The sequence below is a fragment of the Benincasa hispida genome, chromosome 1 (assembly GCF_009727055.1).
Source record: "Benincasa hispida cultivar B227 chromosome 1, ASM972705v1, whole genome shotgun sequence".
Lineage (NCBI taxonomy): Eukaryota > Viridiplantae > Streptophyta > Magnoliopsida > Cucurbitales > Cucurbitaceae > Benincasa > Benincasa hispida.
The window spans coordinates 24778315-24802520 of record NC_052349.1 but is presented as its reverse complement, the minus strand read 5'-3'; the positions used below and the strand labels follow the sequence as shown (position 1 = coordinate 24802520).

General features: G+C 31.5%; 3 protein-coding genes across 5 annotated transcripts; all 3 read left to right on the top strand.

Moving 5' to 3' along the window:
- The first annotated feature begins 362 nt into the window (after window positions 1–362).
- Window positions 363–6049, top strand: LOC120088178 (conserved oligomeric Golgi complex subunit 7). The gene is made up of 10 exons (XM_039045296.1): window positions 363–794; window positions 1466–1555; window positions 1664–1783; window positions 1863–1964; window positions 2041–2321; window positions 2768–2907; window positions 3053–3251; window positions 3378–4053; window positions 4514–4846; window positions 5537–6049. Exons 1-10 carry the CDS (start codon window positions 510–512, stop codon window positions 5813–5815), a joined length of 2505 nt encoding a protein of 834 aa, XP_038901224.1. The 5' UTR covers window positions 363–509; the 3' UTR covers window positions 5816–6049.
- A 421-nt stretch (window positions 6050–6470) lies between these two features.
- On the top strand, window positions 6471–7495 carry LOC120087563 (peroxisomal membrane protein 11B). Of its 2 annotated transcripts, XM_039044377.1 has the most exons (2): window positions 6471–6941; window positions 7101–7495. In XM_039044377.1, exons 1-2 carry the CDS (start codon window positions 6584–6586, stop codon window positions 7334–7336), a joined length of 594 nt encoding a protein of 197 aa, XP_038900305.1. In that variant the 5' UTR covers window positions 6471–6583; the 3' UTR covers window positions 7337–7495. The 2 variants fall into 2 exon arrangements, with proteins under 2 accessions (XP_038900305.1, XP_038900297.1); XM_039044369.1 differs by having other exon boundaries at window positions 6482–7495.
- Window positions 7496–9326: 1831 nt separating this feature from the next.
- Window positions 9327–14000, top strand: LOC120070233 (cell number regulator 6-like). 2 transcript variants are annotated; one of them, XM_039022118.1, is made up of 5 exons: window positions 9327–9623; window positions 9808–9915; window positions 11226–11340; window positions 12619–12887; window positions 13510–14000. In XM_039022118.1, exons 2-5 carry the CDS (start codon window positions 9808–9810, stop codon window positions 13735–13737), a joined length of 720 nt encoding a protein of 239 aa, XP_038878046.1. In that variant the 5' UTR covers window positions 9327–9623; the 3' UTR covers window positions 13738–14000. The 2 variants fall into 2 exon arrangements, with proteins under 2 accessions (XP_038878046.1, XP_038878045.1); XM_039022117.1 differs by having other exon boundaries at window positions 9328–9509.
- Window positions 14001–24206: the final 10206 nt, after the last annotated feature.

Sequence of the window (24206 nt, the reverse complement as noted above, 5' to 3'; positions counted from 1 at the left end):
TTCAATGAAGTGTGCAAGTTATACTTACTCTTTCGACCAATACTTAGCTTCATCAATGGAGAAGGCTACTTGTGAGAGGTCCACTAATACGTCATTAAGCAAAGTAATAACCTCAGAACAATATGATTCAACTCTGATGCATCTCAAATTAAACGATTTTACAAATATATGATTTCAAAAAGGAGAAAACACACACAAACCTTAATTCTACTAACATCTATCAATCTCGAGGTAAGAGATTTGGTTCTTCTGTTCCACATATTAAAAAACAAAATAATATTCTAAAATTTAAGTCATCCATAAATTGGAAAAAAATTATCCAAAAAAAGGGGGGAAAAAGTAACAAGTTGCAATTTCCTGCCAAATTATTACTATTAGCCAGTGTAAGAGAAGAAGAGTCAGTTCAATTTGAAGGTTGAGGATGTGTCTGTGACTTGGGCTTCTTCTCCCGATCTCAAGTCAGCTTTCAGTTTCATGAATATCTGAATCGGAAAAATATCAGAGCAGCGATGAATCTGGATTTAGGCCCCTTCTCCGGAGAGAATTTCGACCCGAAGAAATGGATCAACTCCGCTTGCCAGACTCGCCATCCACAGGAGTCTTTGGACAAACACCTTGTCGATTTGGAGATGAAGCTTCAAATGGTGTCCGAGGAGATCGCTGCCTCACTCGAGGAGCTCAGTGCCAATGCTCTCCTGCGCGTTCCTCGTGCTACTCGAGATGTTATCCGCTTACGCGACGACGCTGTTTCTCTCCGATCTGCCGTCTCTGGGATCCTTCAGAAGCTTAAGAAGGTGACACCCATTCCTATCCCATCCAATTCATTTGGTTTTCTCTTTTCCAATGATCTTTTGTTTCTTTTATACATTTTCGAGGATGTTTTTCTTTGTTTTTCCGTAGTTTCTTTAGCATTTTATGAGTTTGTATTTCTATAATATGTATATTCACCATGTTGCACCAACGTTATGAAGAAAAAAAATTAAAGGAGGAAAGGTCTGGAGGTAGAAACTGAATGCTAGACTAGGGAGGTTGTGGAAAGTTTCAACTCTTCTTAATTTGTATTAGTGGTATTGGGACTTGATTTTCTTGTTACTTAAATAGTTTGTCTGCGGAGTTGTGAATTTGGGTTCTACACCATTTTGATGACGTGAATATAATGCTCAAACAGTATCAACGTTTTGTTGTACTGAGAATGATAATACGAAGAGGATACTATACATGTTATATTTTTGAAAGTTCAAATGGAGTTTATTTAGAACAAGTGTTTGATGCCATGATATTGTTTTCGTCCAATGGAAGGGATTTTCATGATATTGTTTTTGTTTTTGTGAGAAAACTTGGAGGAGGAATTTCACCCTTCCTTTTTTATTTCTGTATTCTTTTATGTTTTTTTTGGGTGGTTGCTAACTAGAAAAAAAGAAAAAGAAAAAAACTCTCAGTGTTTCAAGTAATATATCTTTTGTAGGCAGAGGGATCCTCCGCAGAATCTATAGCTGCCCTTGCTAGAGTTGATACTGTGAAGCAGAGGATGGAAGCTGCTTATGAAACATTACAGGTATCAACTGTTAGATGAAGTATGCAAGTTCTCATGTAAGTGCTTACACTAACCAATGTTCAGATAACATATGCATGCACTTGTATCTTTTTAAATTGCATTCAATAGGATGCTGCTGGGTTGGCTCAATTAAGTTCAACGGTGGAAGATGTCTTTGCCAGTGGCGATCTTCCTCGGGCTGCTGAAACCTTGGCCAACATGAGACATTGCTTGTCTGCTGTTGGGGAGGTAAAATTCTTCATTGGTGCCTTTTCCTTGCTTACGTGTTTGCTAGGTGCAAGGTTAATTTATTTGATGGTTCTATTAGGTTGCTGAGTTTGCTAATGTGAGGAAGCAACTTGAGGTCTTAGAGGACAGGCTTGATGGTATGGTTCAACCTCGTTTAACAGATGCACTAGCAAATAGAAAGGTACATTTGTTTTGCAAAGGCTTGTATTTGAATGTGTGATTTTTCATGATTTACAAGAACTCCATATATCGTACAGGTTGATGTTGCTCAAGATTTGAGGGTAATTCTCCTTCGAATCGGAAGATTCAAATCTCTAGAGCAGAACTATACGAAAGTTCACTTGAAGCCTATAAAGCAACTCTGGGAAGATTTTGACACAAAGCAACGAGCACATAAAGTTGCTAGTGAAAAGAATGAATTTGAAAGACCAACAACTAATAATGATTTTCAATCAAGTTTTCCATCAGTTTCATTCACCAGTTGGTTGCCAAGTTTTTATGACGAATTGCTACTTTACCTCGAACAAGAATGGAAGTGGTAATATTTATGTTCTAATCCTTTTATGTGCTGTTTATTCCAAAGAATGCATGGTAGATAGCTCAACGTGTTTTACTACGAGTTGAACAACAGGGAATAAATAATGGTCTTGCCTTGCAAGCTCCCCTGGTCAATGTAGGGAAATATTGCCTTTTTTCTTTCTTTCTTTCTTTTTTTTTTTTTTTAAGCATTAAATATCTTTCTATTATTTTTGAGATTTTTTTTTTTTTCTTTTCTACACTTAGCTCATTGGGTCAAATTTAACCCTGAATTTTAAGTTTTTAACTTCATCATATTGGAAATCAAATTTGAAATAAGTGATGAAAATCATGCCTTTATTTAGTTTTTCTTTTTCTTGAGATTTGTAGCTAATTTTTCAGCATTCTTGTGGTGAGGCTTCCTTCTTTTATTTGTTATTTGTTAAAACGAGAACTCGTCATCTGCAGGTGTATGGTTGCATTTCCTGATGATTACAAAGTTCTTGTCCCAAAGCTTTTGATTGAGATAATGGCAGTTGTGGGATCAAGTTTTATTTCCCGTATCAACCATGCAACTGCAGATGTTGTTCCAGGAACATTGGGGAAAGGTTGAAGTGAACATCTCAAATCAACTTTAGACTTTTTAAGTACTTCATCATATTGTTTATGATGTATTGGTGTGTATAGGGGTGCCAGGAGGTCATCTATGCACCGTATATTCTTCCCCCTAAGCAGATGATTTCTTTGTTTCAGGAATATTAGATGTTTTATCTGGAGATATGCCAAAAGGTGTCAAGATTCAAACAAAGCATATAGAAGCACTTATTGATTTACATAACATGACGGGAAGCTTGGCTAGGAATATTCAACATCTGTTCTCAGAATCAGATCTTAATATTTTAACCAACACGCTGAAGGCTGTATATTTTCCTTTTGAAGCCTTTAAACAAAGGTAACATCATAGATGGTGATAATCTTGTTGTTTCTAGAAATTTATGCACTATTTTTCCCCCGTATTCAATGAGAGTATTATGTTCTTGCAATACATCCAACAATTATTTATTCTCCTTGTTCCTAGATACGGACAGATGGAGCGTGCTATCCTTTCAGCTGAAATTGCAGAGGTAGATCTTAGAGGAGCTGTCACTCGAGGTGTGGGGGCCCAAGGGATTGAACTTAGTGAAACGGTACGCAGAATGGAGGAGTCTATCCCACAAGTTATTTTATTTCTTGAAGCAGCTGTTGAGAGGTGCATTAGCTTTACGGGTGGTTCTGAGGCTGATGAAATACTTCTAGCTCTTGATGATGTGATGTTACAGTATATTTCTTCACTCCAGGAAACTCTAAAATCCCTGAGAGTTGTCTGTGGAATAGATCAGAGTAGTGATGGTGTTGGGTTAAAGAAGGAAACTGGCCTGGACAAGAAGGATGGAGCACGCAAAGTTGACTTGATGTCAAATGAGGAAGAGTGGTCCATCGTCCAGGGGACCCTACAGATACTAACTGTGGCTGATTGTTTGACTAGCAGGTCTTCTGTATTTGAAGCTACTTTGAGGGCTACTCTTGCAAGACTGAGCACAACCTTATCTGTTTCAGTCTTTGGTTCGAGTTTGGACCAAAATCAGTCTCACATAGTCAGTGATTACAGCAATAGGGAAGTGACTATGGGCGGCAGGGCTGCCTTGGATATGGCAGCTATTCGGCTTGTCGATGTTCCTGAGAAGGCAAAAAAGCTTTTCAACCTCTTAGATCAGGTTAATCAATTTTTGTACTACTCTTACTACTCGTTCACTTCTTTTCTCCTTGTGTTTTTTCTCTGTGAGATGCCCGTTTCCCTGCTTTCCAGGTAGATTTGTAGTGCTTTCATTTATAAATTTTACTGGTCAAAAACCTCTCAAATTGAGACTTCAAAACTAAATGGAGAATAAATTCTATTTTTATAGATGAAGGTATATTGTATGCCGACCATGCACTTAGATTTTAGTTTCAACTTATGCCATGCAAGCTTAGTAGTTGGATCATCTTTCACCATACCATTACTTACCTCAGAAAATGCCCAGACCTTCCTTTTTAAGTGGGAGAGAGAGGGAGAAGTTTCTTAGCTGCTTAATTGTATTCTATTGTTTCTCTCTTGTCAATTGCCACTAGTTTTTTGGGCTCGATTGATCTTTCTCTTCTGTTTAGCATCTGAGTAGTTTCTTTAATTTCATGCAGTCAAAAGATCCACGTTTCCATGCTCTTCCACTCGCATCTCAAAGAGTTGCAGCATTTGCAGACAAGGTTAATGAACTCGTATATGATGTTCTCATATCCAAAGTACGACAACGCCTAAGCGATGTATCTCGTTTGCCAATATGGTCTTCAGTTGAGGAACATAGTGCCTTACCTCTTCCAACTTTCAGTTCTTACCCCCAGTCTTACGTTACCAGTGTTGGTGAATATCTTCTCACTTTACCGCAACAGCTGGAGCCACTTGCTGAGGGTATCTCTAATAGCAATGCCAACAATGATGAGGCTCAGTTTTTCGCTGCAGAATGGATGTGCAAGGTACCATAGCTACATTCAGTAAAATTTCAACGATTTGACCAAATATTGCGATTTTAAAAATTTTTCTTTCAGATTCTAAAGGAACTGCTTCCTAACATACATGGTTTCTTCATATATTATTTTTAAAAAAAACCCAAGTCTATCGAAAAAGGGAAAAATGAAAGCATACATTTGGGTGCATCAAACCAGGTGAGTAAAAAAGAAGTCCCATCGGTAAAAGAAGGAAAGGGCTGGGTGTATAAAGTTAGTATATTGGAGTTAGTAAGTCTCTGTTGGGGTGCATAGTTGTGAAGATAAAATTCCTCAATAAATATACAAAGGAGAGAAAGAGGAGTAGATGAAGTTTCTCGATAAATGTACAAAAGAGAGATAGATGGGAAGATGAAATTTCTCGACAAATGTGTAAACTTCAATAGTTAGTGGATACTATTATCTAAGTTAGTGGAATTGACTGACTTATGAAGTCAGTAGGCCGAACACCCATCAAGAAGTTGAAGAAAGCAGCCCAATTATCCATGATTGAAATTCTGGTGTTCTCATTATGGATACCCGATGATTTTATCTAGAATCTGTGTGTTAATTAGTTACCATAACATAGAGCATACTGCGGAGTATCAATGTATCATGACCCTCTGTGTTTGTAACTTCGTAGTGAACCACTTAACTGGATCTTTGTTCTGTTTTCTGAAGGTTGCTGAGGGTACCGCTGCACTTTTCACAGAGCAACTGCGTGGCATACAATATGTTACGGATCGTGGGGCGCAACAGTTGTCTGTCGATGTTGAGTATCTGACAAATGTGCTCTCTGCTCTATCGATGCAAATTCCTCCAGCTCTCGCTACATTCCTCACTTGCTTTGCCACTCCAAGAGACCAGCTTAAAGATCTTCTCAAATCTGATTCTGGAAAGGAGCTTGATCTTCCAACAGCAAACCTTGTATGTAAGATGCGGCGTGTCAACTTAGATTAGTAATTTTTTTTACTGAAACATCTTTGGCCTTACGATCATTACCATTTTATAATAATTATTAGGTAATATGATGGACACTTCATTAGTTTTGTTTACATTAGGTAATTTGTTGTCAATATTTTCACTACTGCTTGGTCTTTATGTAATTTACATAGCCAAGAACCGTACATACACCTTCATGACATTTCATCATACATTTTTTATGACGATTTTGTTTACTTTTCAGTCGTTGAAATTTATGTTTATTTCCTCTCGATTTTTATGATATAGTTTCTATATTTATTAAGAAACATTTTCATTCTTAATCAAATTCTAAAAACAAAAACAAGTTTTTGAAAACTACCATTTTTACTTTTCAAAATTTGATTTAGTTTTTTGAAAACATTCCTAGAAAGTAGATAACAAAACAAAGAAACTTATTGGCGGAAATGATGTTTATAAGCTTAATTTATAAAAACCAAAAACCAAATGATTGTCGAACGAGACCTTTAGCACTAAATGAAATTGTCATTTCTAAGTTTTCTCTTAGCCATATAAGTTGAAGCCCATCTAACTTAACAGGAAAACAAGGAGGGAAAAGAATAATGTAAAGAGACAAAATGCAAAACAAAACAAAATGAAAAAACTACTAGAACAGAGGAGGAAAAAATATTGTCCAACCACAAGTAATATGCCATACCACACACAATTATCAACAAGCCTATAGTTTGTGGCTCTCATTTAATTTCCCATACATATATTTTTCAAACTTAGTCTTTACAAAACTCCATGAACCAAAAACCATTAAACTTCTCAGCCAAAAACTCTGCTGCAACCCATCTTCTTGGCTTCAAACAACAGCCATCCACCATGACTGACACAGTGGATAAACTAGTCATCTTCTTAGCCAAAAGAGATGGCATAGACAAGCTTGTAAAGACCTTCCAATATGTCTCCAAGTTAGTTCACTGGCATCTTGAAACCTCTCATCCAGACAAGGCAACAAGAGCCAAGAATTGGGAAGTTGCTTCGGGGCTCAGTCGAAAAGCCTTCCGAACCGGCCGCTTCCTGACCGGTTTCAATGCCCTGCGACGCTCCCCTGGCTCCACCCCGACGTTTCGGTTCCTTGCTGTTCTTGCTAATGCAGGTGAAATGGTTTACTTCTTCTTTGATCACTTGCTTTGGCTGTCAAGAATTGGGACTCTTGATGCAAAGTTAGCCAAAAAGATGAGCTTTATATCAGCCTTTGGTGAGTCTTTTGGCTATATATTCTTCATAGTTGCTGATATTATTATGCTTAAACAAGGGATTGAGGCAGAGAGAAAGCTGAGGAGTTCTGAAGAGGATTCAAAAGAAGAGAGAGTGAACAAAATTAATGGTGATAGAATTATGAGGCTGATGGCAGTGGCAGCTAATGTTGCAGATTTGATAATTGGACTGGCTGAGATTGAGCCTAATCCATTTTGCAACCATACAATCACTCTTGGGATAAGTGGGTTGGTCTCTGCTTGGGCTGGTTGGTATAGAAATTGGCCCTCTTAGGATCAAAATGTTTACGTTACATTTTTCAGTTTCCTATGTTTCATCAACTATTATATCCATTTCATCTCTATACTTTTGAAGGTTTTATTATATTCCTTTCATCTTTACCTCAAAAGTTATGTCTATGGTGTTGTTGAAAAGAGTATTGAAATTCAGCAATCCAATTTTGCAAATAGTGTTAGATAAATAATATTAAGTTTATATTTAACCAATCACTTAAGTTTTTTGGTCAATCGTTGATTTATCATGGTAGCAGCGTAGGCGGTCCAGGAGATCCTTTATTTAAATCCTGACAATGTCATTTTCTCCTCAATTGATATTGATTCTCACTTGTTGGGTCTTCTACAAATTTTAAGAACAATATCAATTTCAGACCTGAAATAATAATTATATCAATTTAAACTTTGGAGCTAGTTTGTGATTGTATCAATTTATATCATTCATTACATTATGTTTGGAGGAAAAAACTCGTGTGAAATTTACAACTGTATCAATTAAACCCCTAAACATTTATAAATGAATCGATTTAGAATTATAATAAAAAAATTTGTTTGAGAATTGTCAAATACATTTACTCTAATATTCTATTTTGTAAAACCGCTATTTGAAGAAATCTATACACATTTGAGAATTAATGCATGTATGATTTTCAAAGGTAATCGTAATGAATGGTTTAAATTGATAAACTTATGAAAACATAGAAGCTTAAATGACTCAAATTATAAGTTTTATATGATATAATCAAATGAAATCAAATTGATACAATTATTAGTTTAGAATTTTAATTCATACAACTACCAAAATTTAAAGATATAAGTTGATATTTATCCTAACACTTTTAATCCAAATGAGTTAGAAAATTAGCTCAAAGAGTATGAACCCTTCTAAATTTCCAGCCCCTAATGGAGCTTGTTAGGGAGGACACAGTTACTTGTTACCTTTATCCCCAATACTTATAATCCAAAGGAATAATGACCAAATTCAAGCTTGGCTAAACTTAATAATTTAATTGAAAACATTGCCTAGAAATAATGCATATATTGTTTGGGAATTCAAATTTTTAGCTTCGGTTAAAATATATGTCTAAATCAATTAAATTAAACCCAGGTTTGTATGTCTAAAAAAACTCATATTTGCCTTACATTACAATTGTTGTTAAATATAATAGAGATGAATGTATAATTGCAGTCAACCATTATTATTTAAAAAGATATTGTAATGGTAAAATTAAAGATCCTTAGTTTATATTTTTTCTAAAAATTAAAAAAAAAAAAAAATCCTTAGCCTATGTATAAAGATTCATCCAAATATAAAAATGTTAAAATTTAATCTTGAACATTTCAAAAAAAAAAAAAAAAAAAAAAAGAATCAACTTGAAAAAAACTAACATAAATTCAACGAATTGTTTTGTTCAATCATATTAATGCCAAACAGTGAAAATAGATTCTTTCAAACAAAATAATAATAATAATAAAAAGGAAAAACATTATTTACGTCATAAATCAAAATTTATCATTGGAACATATTTAGATCACGTAAATGTAATAAATCAATAGTAATTTAAAACAAATAAATTTATTTTTATTACATTTTATATGTTTACCTAAATTTCATATCAAGGCTCACTTTCAATTATGAAACAAAAAAAAAAAAAGAAAATCGAATGTTAGATCTCATTGCATTTGAAATTATCATATCATTAGCATTATGGATGCCTAAAAAGTCTCAAACACCGATTCTATGGAATTTCTAAGGGGTAACCAAATTATAAAACCGAACCAAGTATAAAAGTTTCGAAATTTAACTGAAAACCAAATTACATTCGATTCTATTAAAAAAATCGAATCTTTTTCATTTAATAAATTTCTATAAAGAAAAAAAATCGCTTCTTTTCCAAAATTGTCGCCAAACATAATCCGGGCGGTTCGGAAAGTCTTATCTACCCAGTACCCACCCATTTTACAGTACAAAACAAACGCTTCCAATTTGACTACTGTGGTTAATTGTATTGTACGTATCTTCGTTTTTTCTTCAAGTTGGGGGAAAGAAAATTTTGGATCGGTTGACTCTTCTTCAACTTCACTAATCTTGGGAGAAAAAAAATCAGATCTTCGACTATTAAGCGAAGCATTTCAGCTGAAGATTTGTCGGGCAACTTTATTTTCTTGCTGGGGTTAGTAAGAATCGTTTACATCTTTCCGTTTTGTTGTTCTTCACTTTGATCTTTGCATTTTTCATAGTCCCGGACGAAGATTAGTTGAAGGGTCTGTTTATTTTTGCCCCCAAGGTTTGATTCTTATAAGCTTGAGTATAAATCATTTCTTCCCCTGTTCTGTCGATGCAATGCTTTGAAATGATGGGAGATTGTTGGATTGGATGCAATTTTCTTACAAATTTTCAGTTTCCCAGAAAAATAAATTGTGGGGTTCTTGATTTATTATTGATTCTCTTTTGTCGGTGAACGATCTCAGATGGGGGATGGGGCTGCGCCTTCTCGGTATGTGAAATTGAAGAAAGATCAAGCGCCTTTGGAAGATATCAAGCCAGGGGAGCTTAACCAGCCTATTGAAGTTCCTCAGGTTAATTGAGGGGGAAAGGCTTACATTACTTGGAATTATTTTTGCTATTGTTTCTTACACTTCTCTCTGTAGATTTGAGCTTTTCTGTTGATATCATTGGGTTTTCTTTTCTTCTCTTTCCCTTTTTTTTTTTTTTTTTTTTTTTTTTTTTTTTTGTATGGGGGTAGAACTTGCAAAGCAAATTTATCTCTCACTTCAAGATTTTGTAGTTTCGTCTGTAGATCCAATTGTGAGACAATTCACTAGGTGTGAATGAATTGTTCTAGAAGTTGTGCATTTCGATGTAAAAGTTCCCTAAATAAATGTTATAGAAAATGTAGAATTGGTATGTTTTTTGTTGTGAAGTGTATATCTCATATATGCAACGAGTCCAATGAGGCAATCCTCAAAGGAGCAAGGTAGACATTTAGATGTTTATGAGGTGATAGGTTCAACCTAAGAAGTACAAACACTTTAGTTTGGCTAGTATGTTTGTGTCCGACATGTGTTATACACTTGGACACTCATTGTTGGATGCGTATCGAATACTTAGTAGTGCCTATTAGACATATATAGAACACTTTTTGATTAGACTAAAAAGGTCCATAATGATCAATCCATTTACTTTGAATTTTCTTCTGGTACAAAAATGAGATATATTTTTAAAAATGTATATTTTAATAAACATGTCCTTGCCATGTCATGTCCTAGATTTTAAAAAATGGCATATTGTCGTGTCCATGTCGTGTTGTGTGTCTTGTATCCACATTAGCTTTTCTTAGGGTACAACTTATGGCAGCCTTTTTTTTTACATTAAAAGTTGTAGGGTCTGTTGTTTATTAAGATTGATGAATGTTAAATAATGGAGGAATGCTAAACTTCGGTGATGTTGCCCTGTTCCTGTTTATTGTGTGTCAATAATGTGCTAACAACACGCGTACTTGTTTAAACTGTTTGTTTGTTAGATGTTGATGGTATTGTTAGTCAGGTGGTTTAAGTGGTATCTCTAGGGATATAATCAATAGAAACTTCTAGCTAACATATTTTGAAATTTTTATCTGATATCAACCTTCTTTTTCTTCTGTAGTAGAGTCTTCCATTACACTGAAGCACTTTTGGATTTCTTGATTTGCATCTGTTTGACTTCTTTTGCTGCGTACTAGGATTCTTTTGCAGATACTCATACTATTCTATGGTTTTCTGGGTTGTGCTCTTTATAGTACGTGTATGCCCATTTATATAGCTCTGTTAGGAACTTTTTGTAGATAGAATATCCTAGAGAAAACGAAAAACATACCATTAACAGTTGTAATCCTCTTGCTGAATTTCAGTTAAATGTAAGAAAATGTAACGAGTGTGGACAGCCGCTACCTGAAAGTTTTGAGCCTCCAGCAGATGAACCTTGGACAACTGGGATTTTTGGCTGTGCAGAAGATCCACAGAGTTGTAAGTTTTCCATATATATAGTATTCTTCTTTAACTATGAAGCACAGACACTTTAGTTTGGGCTAGCGTGTCTGTGTCTAACATTTGGACACTCTACCACTTGTTGGACACAAGTGCAACAAATGTGTTAAGACATGCATAGAACACTTGTTGAGTAGACTAAAAGGCCACATAATATGACAATAATAATAATTTTTTAGTGTGGAATACATCAAACTAATATTTTAAACATATAAATGCATCAACCCTTTTACTTTGAATTTTCTTCTAGAATAAAAATGTATATTTTTATAAACATGTCTTTGTTGTATTGTGTCCTTGATTTTCAAAGAATGATGTGTCGTTGTGTCTGTGCATGTCGTATCTGTATCTCGTATCTGTGCTTCTTAACTTCTTAATCTATGGTTCTCAGATGGAATCTTGGTAAGCAGCTTTGCATTATGATAATGATTTATTTGGTCGGGTGAACAAAATTTCTCCAAATTATTTCTAAGATTAAAGCTTGTCAGTGACGCACTTTCTTTTGAATTATGTTTCTGAGCATCAAAGGCTTACAATTGCAGACCTTGTTTAGTCAAGTGAATTATAGAAATAAGCTGTGATAGAATTTGTGGGGTAATTATGGAAGAATGAGAAAGAACGTTCGTGTTTACTCAAGGCAAGACTGAAGTTTTGACTTTTGAAAGTACTGCGTTTCAAGTGAAAGTACTTCTCTAGCACTTTTTTAGAAGCACTAATTAACGGCATGTTTGCATTGACTTTTTAAGCACGTTTTTCTTCAAAACACTTAATTTTAGAAGTTTCAACATTGCTTTTAATTATCCAAACACTATGAGAACTTTGAGATGTGTTTTTTTACCATTACCTCCCTACCTATCCTTACCTAAACTACGAATCCTTCCAAGTTTTCTTAGCTTCCTCGGTTGCTCTCTTTCCACTTCTACAGACATGGAACGTTTGGGAAACCTTATAAATGTTAAAAGTTCAAACTTCTGCAAATCTACGATGATAGAACCTGAATATATTGAAAGATAAACAATAACAAAATTACAAGATCAACCAAGTGTTTGAAGTACTCGGACCCTCCCAATCTTGAGATACTCTCAAGCCTTGATTCATACTACAAAATATTGCCTGTCTCCTCCTTACTCACTGTATTGATAACCAGACTTTCCTAACTACTTAACTAATTGCTAATATACCCTTAGTATCCCTCTGATACCATCCCTATCGTACAATTGATGTTACTCATTATGTATGCCTATTTTGTGCATACAGGCTGGACTGGACTATTCTGTCCATGTGTTTTGTTTGGCCGCAATGTTGAAAGCTTGAGAGACGACGATATGGATTGGACGAGGCCATGTGTTTGTCATGCTATATTTGTTGAAGGTGGCATTGCCTTGGCGGCAGCAACTGCAGCGTTCCATTGCATTGATCCAAACACGTCTTTTCTCATTTGTGAGGGATTATTGTTTACCTGGTGGATGTGTGGTATATACACTGGACTCGTCCGCCAATCTTTGCAGAAGAAGTATCATCTTAAGGTAATATTCTGTTTATGTGCGATCTGGACAATTTGTGGTTGCAGACTCTGAAAATAGCCGGATTCTAACTAATTTATTTGTTTTTTTAATGATTGTCAAGCATATTGAATTAAAGCATCACTTGTTCTAGAATTGTTTGCTTCGTGTAATCGTGTTTTGTGGATCCCGAACGTCCTCTTGTGTGTTTTACGAGGAGAAAATCTCCCCATGTAAGAGAATTTTGTGGATTGCATTGGGTATCTGGCATAGAACGATTTCATTCTCTAACATTGGTATGATGTTAATACAAGCCTAAGAAAGCTGTTAAATGTTTTTCTATAACTGTCATGCACCGGTCCGCATCAAGCCTGAAAAGAGTAACCTCCCTTTGTGGGGAAGCTCGAATAGCTAGATCTAAGATAGAATCTCGAGTTACACTTTAGAAACTCATGACATAAATCATGGATGTGATGATTTAAAACGATGATTCCCGTTCTTTTAGAAATGTGTGACCAACATCTCAAAAGTTGGAGATCAGCATCGGACCAATCAATGCTACATGGAGTCGAGATAGTTGTGACGGTCATGTGTTTTTCTTCGGTACGTGTTGTATGCTACTAATTAGTCGTACTGGTGATTGCAGAACTCCCCATGTGATCCTTGCATGACACATTGTTGCCTGCACTGGTGCGCGCTATGTCAAGAACACAGGGAGATGAAGGGACGTCTAGCCGATAACTTTGCGGTGCCAATGACTATCGTGAACCCGCCACCGGTTCAAGAAATGAAGTCGGAAAATGATGATGGAGGCACAACTTCATCTTCCAACATGGGCAATGGGCAGACCAATTTGGAAATGCAGGCTCTGTAGATCCCATCGTAGATAAGATAACCACCACAGCATACATTAGATAGTTTCAATGAGCTTTTCTCAGACTTGGACCACCCCCGAGAGTCTAATGAACTTGCACAGTCTTGAATCATTTATATTTTCAATTTCTTTAATATTTTATTTTTTTTGGCCTGAGTTATATACAATTTTATGGAGACTTGGTGGAATATTATGGGTGGTGTGGTCATTGCTTGTCGCTATCTCTGATTGTCTACATTATACGAATATACAAATTTTGGTTTGGTTGGTGGGTTTCTTTTTCTCCTACATTATTGGTATATCAATCAAATGATTAGATAGATAATCCTAATTAATTATTGAAGAGCCGACCAATGCAAATTCTCAAAAATACTCTCTTCGAGTTTTCCCTTTCCAAAACTACTATTTTTTTTAAAAAAAATTGTTAAGAATAGTTTTCTCGGTCTATCTCATTTGAGATCGGTCTTCGATATTTATTAATTTAGAAATTCATATAATTGTAAAAACAGAAATTGGGCAAAAGATTTGAAAATTATGTAAATATTTGATACAAATATTTTGTAAAGATAATTGAATTTGAAAATTCGCATAATATCTAGCTAGCTTTTTTTTTTAACGATTATTTTTAGGGGTATACATGGTTTGGATTATTTTTAGGGGTATACATGGTTTGGGTTGGGTTGGAAGAATTTTGTAGACCAACCCAAAAATTCGGGTTGGCTAATAATGAACTCTATCCCTTCATNAAAAAAAAAAAAAAAACATTAGCTTCTCAATTAACTCATAACAACTCATGTATAAAGATCAATCATCAATCAATCACACATAAATAATATATGTACACAATAAAAATTAAATTATTTTACTCACGGGGAAGTTTGAAAATGGTGATTCAGCAATGTCTGATTCCATGTCCGTTGTGACGACTTTGAAAAATCTAACTGTTCTCAAGACATTGCGAAATTGAACAAAAATTAATTTAGTAATAAATCTACATTTGAATGGAATTGCGATTTACAATTCAAATGAAAACTCGAATAATTTACAATTGAATGGAACAATTAAATGGCACAAAAAAAACTTGGATAGCAATCACGTTTGAATGGAACAAAAATTAATTTATTACTCAATCACAGTTGAATGAAATAGCGATTTACAATTCAAATGAAAGCTCTAATAATTTACAATTGAATAGCACAAAAAAAAACTTGGACAGCAATCACGTTCGAATTGAATAAAAATTAATTTATTAATCAATCACGGTTGAATGGAACAAAAAAAATTTGGACAGCAAAACAAATGAAACCTCTAATAATTTACCGTTCAAAACTATCAATATTTTGTGGACAACACAATAATCTCTACAAATGTCTAGAAAAACATAAAAAAATAGGATCACAAATCCCAAATAAAACCCCCAAAATTAAATAGATAAGCAAAAGTACCAAAAAAATGTACCGAAAGCGAAAGCGTGAGTTAGTACTGAAACTGGAAGCAAAGGGACTGGGGGAGACCGGATCGGAAGCGTGATGCGTGGGCGAGCGAAGGGGTTTCGATTGGAAGCGGAGGGATTTCGTTTCAACGGAAGCGGCGAGGGCGAGCGAAGAGGCGAGGTTTCGTTTTTTATCATTTTGATCGGAAGCGGCGAGGGCGACGACGAGGGTTTCATTTCGACAAATACGATGGATTCTTCGATTTCTCTTTTCTGCTTTGTTTTTTTTTAATATATATATAATAATAATAAAACTGTAAGCGGCTCACTCAGTTCAGGCCGGCGTGGTTTCTTTTCTGCCTAGGAATTTAAATTTTTGGCGTGGTTTCTTTTCTGCCTAGGAATTTAATTTTTTTAAAATTTTTAACCCAACCCGTTGTTTTGGGTTGGGTAGTCGGGTTGGTCGGTTATCAGATTTTTTTGAACACTCCTATCTATTTCTGATAATTTTATGAAGGTTTGCTAGAAAAATGTTATTTGAGTATTAAATGGAAAAATCTCTATACATAAAATTTGATTCTACAGATTTCTTGCATAGAGTTTTTTATTAAAAAATGTAATGTTGTGATGAATGTGACCGTGACTTAGAATGAATACGTAGTCCATGATAAACAAATTAGGTTGATATAGGCGAGACCGAATTTAAAACTGACAATGAGTTTGTAGATTGAATCTTCATCTATATGGTTCAAACATATCTATACTTATCTTTCTCCCATTCATCCATGGTCATTATATTTTTCAATTTAGCTTGGGTTTAATTTCAAAATTTTATTTTCACTTTTATCCAGAATTATATATTTTGGTTTTTTTTTTTAAAAAAATATTAATTAATTAATGTGATCAAAATTTAGTTGAAAAAAAAAACTTCAGCTTTTAAGAAGGATAGAAATTAAATAAATTTGGTTGAATTATACTTTTCATTTTCAAAATTTATATGATAAAAAAGATGAAATATAAATTAAAGAAAAAAAATCTGTATGAAATAGTAAAACTCAAAGAAGTTAAAATAAGACTTAAAGTAACTGAACTTTGAATCCAACTATGATTCAGTAAATTGAGGAAGGTTGAATCATAACCATTAAAATATTAACATCCAAACTAAAGATTTTGCCTAACCAAACCAAACCAATTTTTATCCTTATCTCAACCCTATAAATTATTATTAACTTTTTCTCCTATTTATTTATATCTCTATATAAATACAACCATTAAACAACAAAGTAGCCCTTCAAAATTTTCCTTTCTCCAAAAGACTTACTCGCCGATGGCCAGAGATATTCTTCCCTTCGAATTCGGCGGCGGCGGTGGCGACGGCGAGAGAGGCGGTGTCGTCGTCGGAGACATTTTCTTCGGTAAGGATGATATGAAAGAATACGCATGGGATGCAGTTTACACGGAAGAAACAGTCCGATTCTTGGAAACAGAGTCCGCCATGAAAGCTCTGAGAAAGAAGAGCAAAAGAAGGCTAGAATCATTCAACTGCTTTGAGTTCTTGAAAATCGTCTGGTGTTTCAAATTCTAACTCTCTTTTCTTTTCTTTTTCCTCTTTGTAGATCGATTGAAATGTCCATATCGATTTGATGGTTTTCGATTTTTTATTTTGCTTAGCTCGATCTCCATCCTCGTTCATCAAAATTTTCCGAGCAAGGATTTGTAATTGGAATTGTGGTTTCTGTGTATATAATCCATTCTTAGTGCTTACAAAGCTTCAGAATATATATAATCTCTTCTTAATTCTTTGCATTTTCAATTTCAATCTGTTGCACGATAGGATTTAACTAAACTTTTTGTTTGAGTAATTTTCTTGGAATCCAAACAGTCTTAGGTCAAGCGAGAGAGGAAGTTTTTGCTTGGATCGATGAACTCGAATTTATTTGGAAAGTAACTTCCATTTTTTTAAAAAATAAAAAAATTATAATGGAATTTTTGTTCAAATGCATAAACGTGACTCAACCTTCCTATCAATTTAGAAGTGATAGGTTAAAATATTCGATTTAGTGTTGTTGTTGAATATTTCTTTTTATTCCATTATTGTTTTTTAATTTTTAAACTATATATAAAAATTTTTAGGTCATCCCTAATTTGTTGGCAGATTCCTTTTATGGTCTTCCAAAATAAAATAAAAAGGGCAATGAGGCTTATCTAATTCCATACTCCAGAAAAAAAATAAAATAAAATAAATAAGCAAATGACAAATTTTCACTGACACCTAAATATTTTTCAAATAAGAATAAGAAAAATAATTTTAATTCGGTTTGTTACAATTTTCAAGTAATTAAAGATATGAAAGAGAAACAAATTGTGAGGACATCACGTGGAAGTCATTTAAAATGAGTAAAAAATAAAATTAATATAAAAAATTGTCCACACTTTGTGTTAAAAGTCAAAACTAGGATTTCCATCCCAAAAATTTCCATTGATACTACACACATAAAGTTTAAATACAGAACTTAATTATTAAATTTTAATAATACCAACTTATCATTTTTGAATGTAAGAGGGTTTTATTTTTTTAATATAAGACATAAAAATATCTATACAAATTTTGGAAGTTGGATAAAAAAAAATCATAGTTATTTTAATTTGAGTATAAAATATATTATAAAAGAATATATAAACTGAAATATTTTGTACTTTTTTAAAAATTGTGATAATTATTATATTGATAAAAAAATCTATTTTATTTTAATTGATTATCTTTCCAATTTCAACAAAAATATCATTATTTTTTAGAAAAAATCATGGTCACTTTAGTTTTTTAAAAAAATGTGTTTGATATTTGAATTTGGATATTTAATTATTCTCCTAATTTTGTAGTACTTTTTCTTAAAACTTTGTGATAATTTATTCTTATTTAATAAAAAAAACTATTTGATTATTTGATTAGCCTTCTAATTTTGAACTCTAGATTACAAAATATTTTTCTATTTTTAAATTGATTCGGATGATCTTCTAATTTCATTTTTTTTCAAATTTTAATTTATAAAATATAACTTTTTTAAACTTGATCTATCTTGATTTGCAAGCATTAAAACAATCATGAAAAATTTCTTGAACCTCTACGTCTTTTTTCTATTCTATATAGAAACAACTAAAAGAATTACATTAAATCACTCTATATATTTTTTATAAAATTGAAAAGTGAAAAAATTGAAAAAGAAGATGTGCTAATAAAGAAAAAAGATAGAGAGAGGGAGGTGATATATTCCTATATAAGATAGAAAAATTCTTGAAATGAAATTTTAAAAAATATCTATAACAAATTTTTTACAAAAAAAAATAAATAATAATAATAAAGAAAAGGGAAAGAAGATATTTGATGAAAAAATGAAGAGGTTAAAATTAGCTATTTATAGAGAAAATTTAATTCTCAAATCATAATGAGTTTATTTTATTTTTAAATATTTATTTAATGAAAATTAGAGATTATTACCAAAAAATGTGAATTTTTAGTTATTTTTTTACCTTTATTTAACTTGAAGTATATATTAGTAATAAAATGTAATTAAAAAAAAAATATTTTCGTGAATAAGATATTAGATAATAAAACATGATTTTAATTAAAAAAACTTTTATTTAAAGATAAGTAGATATTATTAAAGATAAAATGTGATTTTTTAATAGTGAATTAGAGATTAGATAAAATTTCTGTTCCCTTTATTTAATTTGAAGTAAATATCAGAGATAAAATGATAATTTTTTAATGATCTAAATGTGAAATTATTATCCTAGTGACCATCAATTGAAAGGTGAAAAGGGAAAATAAAATGTCTCTCCCCATGACCCTTTTATATGGTATAGATTTTAAGATGTATATTTTTTTACTTGTGATAAATTATATACATATTTATTTTAGTTTTATTTCATTTCATATTATTTTGGATATTTTATTATCTAACAGACTCATAAAATATTTTTTTAAATACTTGGTAAATAAAATTTTCTTAATATACATTGAAATGGTGTGGTTAACTATAAACCTTCTTATTTTTAAAACAAAAATCTATACTATCTAAAAGAGGCTATGCGGAGAAACATTTGATTTCCCCTTTTACCTCTTTTAGTTGATGATCATTGGGGTATCTTATGTAATTTTACATTTAAATAATTAAAAACTATCATTTTATCATTGATATCTACTGCACATCGAATAAATAGAAAGTAAATTTAAAAATTATATTTTATCCTCTAATATCTTATTCACATTTTATTTCTAATATTTCAAAAAATAAAAAATAAATTAAGTTATGATTGAGATCTAAATTTTCTCTAAGAATAACTAATTTCAACATCTCATTTTCCATTATTTTCTCTCCATTTTTTTAATTTGTTAACCGGCTCTCTAATTTCTTTGATTTCTTCTGTTCTTTTTGTAGAAAATTTGTCGTAGGTTTTTTTTTTCTTTTTAAATTTGGTTAATAACATCTTTCCAATGTTTCTTTTTCCTTTTTAAAAAGTTTAATTTTTTTTTTAAAAAAAAATATTAAGTCTCTCTCTTTTGATTAACATACATCCTCTTTTTCATTTTTTTTTTTTTTTTACTTTTCAAATTTTTAAAAACATGTTGATTTAATGTAACTTTTTTATACGATTCTATAGTTTTTTCTATACACGTAGTAGATTTTCAACATGTTGATTCCCTCACAATTAAAAATGGTGGAGAAAAGACCAAATTTCTAAGTTTCAAGAAATTTAGACAAGCCCACATAGTGATAGATAAGATATTTGATTGTTTTAATACCTTTATAGGTTTTTTTTTTTTTTTTTTTTTTTTTTTTTTTTTACATTTTTATTTTGTAAATGCACACCAATGAATTTAGGGGTTAGTAATAAGTTTTACTATTTTTACCTGTTTTTTTTTTTCCTCTTTTTAAATTTGTTGTAAATACACCTCATTTCATAAAAACTTGAAAATAAAGTTTAAATCAAGAGAAGATCGTTGCAAATCAAAGAGATTAAGTTTTAGGATTTTTTGTTTGTATAGAAAAAAAATATTTTTTAAATTAAAATTGGAAAAACAAAATAATTAAGAAGATAATCAAATATATTTTTTCAACAAGTAATCACTATGAAATTTAAACAAAAAAATAATAAATAATTTATTTTAATTAAATTTGAAATAAAAAGGACAATCATATAATCCAAATCGATTAAAAAATCAATATAAATAATATTATATAATAATAAAAAAAATACTTTGCTTTACATTAGAGTTTAGAAATACGAGAATAACAAATTATCACAATATTTTCTTGGAAAAAAATATTTGTTTAAATCAAAATTGAAATATATTATTATCACGATATTTATAAATCAAAATCCAAGTTATCCAATCAAAATAAAAAGAAAAAGCAAAAAAAGAACTATCACCTTTTTTTATAAAAAAATCTTGGTTTAACTAGAGTTTGAAATTAGGAAGATAATCAAATTATCAAAATAAAATAGAAAAAAAATCACATTTGATCTCTAATTAATATTTATTTCACGTGAGAGTAAATATTTTTTTCTTCAAAAAATTCAACTTTTATCTCTAACTAAATATCTTAAAATAAAGAAAAAAATTTTAAACAAATCACATTTTGATATTTATCTAACCTCTACTTTTTAAAAAGTAATATATATGATTATATATATATTTAAAAATCAATTTTAATTCTTAACTAATATCTACTTCATGTTCCTTTAAAAAATATATATACTTCACAATAAATAAAGGAAATAAAAAAATCACATTTTATTTCTAACTAATATCTACTTCACGTTAAATAAACAAAAGAAAAATTACATTTTTTTTTAAGGTATGTTATTTTTAAAATTTTTTTATTATCATTTAACATAAAATTTGCATATATTTTCTTTAATCTTTGTGTAAGATTGAGATTTAGATTAAATAATTTTTTTAAATTTATATGTGTACATTTTTTTTTCAGCCTTATGAAAAATATACAACCCACGTGGTTCCAATTAATTTAAATAAATCACTTGAAAGTCATTCCACCCAAAAAATTATTTTAAATGGCTTTTTTTTTGTAAAATTATGATTGAGATAATTACTAATTTTGTCTTTTCTTATTTCAGTTTGGATTATATAGTTTGAAGACATTTTTTTTCCTTTTATCCAGTTTAACCAATGCCTAGTGAAAGATCTCTATAGTTCAAAACAAAACAAATGTGAGACTTCACTTTTATCATTTTTAAATCACTTATAAATATTTTTAATTATTAAAATTTAATTTCAATAACATAAAAAATACGATTAAAAATGTAAAATTAAACATTGAATTAATTTAGAGTGATTAAAAGTATAATTACGAGTGATTTTAAATAAGACAAAAATATAATTTTGATCATTACAAAATCACTCCCAAACATACACTACATAAGACTCCAATTGCTAACTCGAATTGGAAAAAAAAAAACCCTTAGTCATATAATAATTTTAATCTTACGATTTTATTTATCAAATGGTAAGACATTTATTCATTCTTATTATCATCCGTATCGTATTTAACAAATTATTCAAATATGTCAATAGATAATTTTTTTATTATATATATATATATTTTAAATATCAAACTGGTGAAAAATTTTAAAATATAATACAATGTAAATAATAGGCTATCATAAATACTAATAAATATCTATTAGTATCTATCAATGATAGATGATAGTAGTCTATCCATATCTATCAACGATAAATAGTGATATTTTGTTATATTTATGAATAATTAATTTTTTTTATTTGAAAATTGCCTTAAAAAAATTAAATTAATCTCTCTATATGTATAAAGTAAGTAAGAAAAACATTTTTTTTTTTTTTTTGTAAATAATGATAGGGATTGGAAGGCTTGACCCTACGCTCGTCGGTGCATTGGATTGTGTTGATCCTTTCCAAGTTTGATTCCAATTAAACAATTTATCATATTCCTCTTTCATCCACTCATTATTTTTTCTTATTTTACATTTTATTTGTTGTCAACTTCTGAAACATATTTATATAAATTTTCTTGTGGATGGATTTTCCTATGCATCACTCGAAAACTGACCATGCATTTCTAAACCACAATAATTCCAATAATTTCAATGTTATTTTATTATATTTTTCATTTTCTCAAAGTATTTTCCTTTGAATCCAATCCAATAAATATATTAATATATGTATTGGTCATGGTCGGTCCACACTATTATTTATATTGAGTTTTCTTTTTTTATTTTCATGTGTCCATATTATCTATATAGTTCGTAATTCTTATATGTATCATTTCTTAAAAAGTAACTATAAGAAGGTTAATATAATTACAAATTCAATGTGAATTATACAATTCCGCAATAATTATGCTTCATTTTTAATTTTTTGTGACTAATAAATATGAGAAATCTTATTTTAAACGTTATGGTTAGATTTGATAGGAGTCAAACAATATATCGACAGTCTACTAGATCACCTCCATGATAATCAATCAAACAATAATACTCCAATACACCACAAATTAATCACCAGATAATCACTAAGCAATCAACCAATAATGAACAATAATATATCATAAAGTTTTGGAAGACCGAAACAAATAACACACACAATTTATACGCTGAATACCCATTTGATGCAAAGAGTAAAAACCACGAGACTTATGAGGAGTCCACCCTTGTCATCTTCTCTTATTATGATAAAATTGAGGGGAAAAAACTCTAATAAGTCATACAGAGATTAACAATTCACCAATACTTTCATACATAAGAGACTAACGCTTGAGAGATAAAAATAATGAAAATACCACCAAGTTTTATAGATTTTGTTCAGCGGCAACTACAAATAAATCAGAGTTCAAAACAATGATCCAACCATTCAAAACGAGACCCTATGTGTGAAGGATCTCTCACCGAAGAGTTTCATGAACACGTCCAGATCGCTCCAATCTCACAGTGACCGAAATACAATAATATACATTCAAACGCACAGTTATGCAAACAAATCTTAATTAACGACATGCTATGAACAAGATATAACAAGGGAGAGAGTGCTATACCAGTTGAAGACAATCTTCAATCTTCGAAACTCAATGCAGCGGAACCCTTCACCCGATCAACCAATGCCCAGTAGCAGCGTCGACTACAGCAGCACAAACAACCGCACGAACATGAATGCCGCAGGGACGACACCACCAGAAAAGAGCCCCGGTTATTCTCGGAGTGAGAACCCAAAGCGTGGTCTTTGGTGAATTTGGTAGAGGAAGGAGAAAGTACGGATCGTGTAGGCGATAAGCAAGTGGGAGGGAAAAAGGCGCTATGGCATAACACGATGCTTATCGTTTAGGAGACATTACACGATCGTGTAGGTTTTACTGAACGATTGTTTAGGAAATGGTATACGATCGTTTAGCAAAATTGGCATACTTACGATCGTTTAGAGAAGCTATCCGATCGTGTAGGAACTAGTGTGCGATCGTTTAAGCGCGAGGTGGACGATCATTTAGACATAGAGTAACTATTGTATAGGCTCTCAATTTTCTTAAGCGATCGTTTTCTTTTCACCAGTGCACTCTTTTGATTTCTTTTGGACGAACGATTGAACGAGCGGTTCAAAATGAAATAATTTCATTTTTATTTCATCGGTTATAATAACCGACGCTGCCCCACTAACCCACGTCCAAACGTGATTTTTAGGTTAATTATCATATAATTAACCAACTAAAATATTAATAAATATAATCATATTATATTTTTAACCTATAGTTCGATATTACATATCTACTATAGTATTTTCTCCTATACTTGATATAAATCATATTTATATCTAATTTCTTCCAAAATAATGTATCTCATACATTTAGCCAATTATATCATATATAATTAACTAGTCCAATTATATCATATATAATTGAATTTTCTCTTGTCAATTTAAATATTTCAAATTATCCCAAACACTGGTTCTCGACTTTATCCAAGCTACCTAGGGGACCTAATGGACCTGTGG